At 37.2% G+C, this 2,500-nt stretch overlaps 1 protein-coding gene across 1 annotated transcript in view; it reads right to left on the bottom strand.

The window, feature by feature from the left end:
* The window catches only part of LOC101853487 (5-hydroxytryptamine receptor 2A-like), a 39,996-nt gene that overhangs the window by 1,884 nt on the left and 35,612 nt on the right, over window positions 1-2,500 (bottom strand). Inside the window, exon 4 of the mRNA XM_005106719.3 lies at window positions 429-517. Coding sequence (XP_005106776.1) covers window positions 429-517 — 89 coding nt within the window. The remainder of the gene's footprint in view (window positions 1-428; window positions 518-2,500) is intronic.

Genomic DNA, 2,500 nt, shown 5'->3' with positions numbered 1-2,500 from the left:
ACACATACATACACAGACACACACACACACACACACACACACACACACACACACACACACACGCTACATACACACAAATACACTCGCATAGACACCACACATACTCATGTGCATACAAACACACATACATACATACATACATACACACACACACACACACATACATACATACATACATACATACATACATACATACATACAGACAGACAGACAGACAGACAGACATACAGACATACATACATACATACAGACAGACAGACAGACAGACAGACAGACAGACAGACAGACAGACAGACAGACAGATAATCTGATACAAAATAATGCATGAGAGCAGGCAGACTCCGACAGACTCAACAATAATCAACAGGCTGATGGAAAGGAAGGCTGATGTGTGATGGACATTCTGGTAAACCCACGCTATCTGTTACCTGTACGTGAAGAGCACCCTGTCCACATTGAGCAGCAACAAAGCCAATAAAGAAACGGCTGGGAGTGCAACATCTAAGAGCATCCAGGTCTGAGGAGACAAAAAAAATTACCAAACATAAATGAAAAAACAAACAAACAAACAAACAAAATCAACAAAAATAGTGGAATTGGACAGTCTACACCGGCATTTGCCCATTAGCTTTTTATTACAAAGGCTTTAGCATCTCCTCATTTTTCAAAGAATCTATACATACTGTTTCATTACTGGCTTAGGTGTATTTGGCATTTCTTTGAAGAACACTCTGTACCTTTCATCACTGTAGAAGTATGCTTGGAGATGCTTGGCAAGATATGAGAGACTCCGAACAAGTAGCGTATTGTTACTTTAACATTTGGAAAAAAAAAAAAAACTGCCTTCATAATAATAGTAGGTCTTCCGCGTCGTCCTGAAAGGTGTATAAAATCCCCAAGAGGACTGTGGTTTACTGGGCAAACAGCTTAATAGGCAAGTCACCCCCCTACATTACGAAAGGGACATAGAGGACAAAGGGTTTTTTTTGGTTTGAAATATTTCACAAGATTACAACACTGTAACTGCAGAGAGGTAGCTGCGTGACCAACACATGAATCACAAGAAAAAGTTTTCAAACAAATTTGTTTAGATATGCGACGAGTAAATCTAGTAGAGCACTTCGAGACCCCTCCCACCCCCCTCCTCCTAATTCCGTTTCTTTTTGTGAAGATAATCTCATCAACGCCAACTTAGTAAAAAAAAACACACGTTTAAATACGGGTGTTTTGAGAATTGATGAGCTTATCTTAATCCGTTTTCTTTGTCAACGCAAAATGCTTCAGAGCACAGACATTAGCAAAACGAGGATTTAAAACTTAAAACTCTGGTAGCAATAGATATATCTAGCCATACAGCACTCTCGCCGCCATCCAGATAATCGAAAACAATTGAAAAGAAAAAGAAAATAATTATTTTTTAAAGTTACGCATATTTTGCTTGAAGGGCACAATTTTGAAGACAAACAAACCATTCACGAATAGACACATAGATTTTGATATTTATATTTAATGTTTGCAATAGATTAAGCTGCACGCCTAAGCCAGTTATCATCCCTTATAGTAGGATGATTTACATCTTAAGATCTCGAACGGACTTGTTTTACAAAACTAGTCTTATATTTCTAACTTTAAAGGTCTGTTTGGTTAAACATGTTCTACTAGCGAAGTTGATTGTAAGAACTTGAAATTGTGAGACATAAACGCTCGTTTTTTTTTCTCAACTGATATTATCCTTATACATAGAGGCAACAAAGAACAAATAGCAACAACAGAGCGCCGAGTAATCTTTTTGTCCCTGGTATTGATGTCAAATTCCATCAACAGCGGTTGGAAAATTTCTCTCTTGTGACAACGAACAAGTCTGACTGGTGAATTCAATCCCAACAAAGGCATTGATAGCAATCTTTGTAATGTTGTAGAAGGTAACTGCAGATTATATTTCGAGGTCAATTTACAAAGGCAAGAAGTCCGAAACATGAAATGAACCCGCTCTTCTAAGTCGAGACACAACAACGTTAGACAATAGCTGAATTAATTTACTATTTGCTCAGTGGTTGTAAGAAATTTTTCAAATTTTTGTATAACAGTGTCTCACAGAAAGTTTAAAAAAAGGAATTTCTGCGAGGTATCATATTATGTTGTTGTTCCAGACAGTATGTGTAAGAGGACAAGGTTAATTGTTAATTTTTTGAACACCTAAAGTGTGCGATTTCTCCAAAACAGTAAACAATTCATCTGACTACTTATTCTGTATTGAGTTTCTGAGCTACCGACAAGTCGTTGGAAATCAAGTTTACAAAAATGATCTGAATACTTTCTGATGCATTGCGTATGCACACGTGTAAACGCCTTGATCGTTTGTGTTTTCAGCTGATTGCGAAATGTTCTATTGATTTCAGGGGAAATCTAATGCCTTTCCATTGTTGACAAATTTAAAGTCTAAATATTAAACATAATAGAAGTGTCTTACAAGTTTAGATGGAGGTGACGGAGGGGGGGG

This window comes from Aplysia californica, unplaced genomic scaffold, assembly GCF_000002075.1.
Source record: "Aplysia californica isolate F4 #8 unplaced genomic scaffold, AplCal3.0 scaffold00552, whole genome shotgun sequence".
In the NCBI taxonomy this organism is placed as follows: Eukaryota; Metazoa; Mollusca; class Gastropoda; order Aplysiida; family Aplysiidae; genus Aplysia; species Aplysia californica.
The sequence above is the reverse complement of the archived record's forward strand: the minus strand, read 5'-3'. Positions and strand labels throughout refer to the sequence as shown.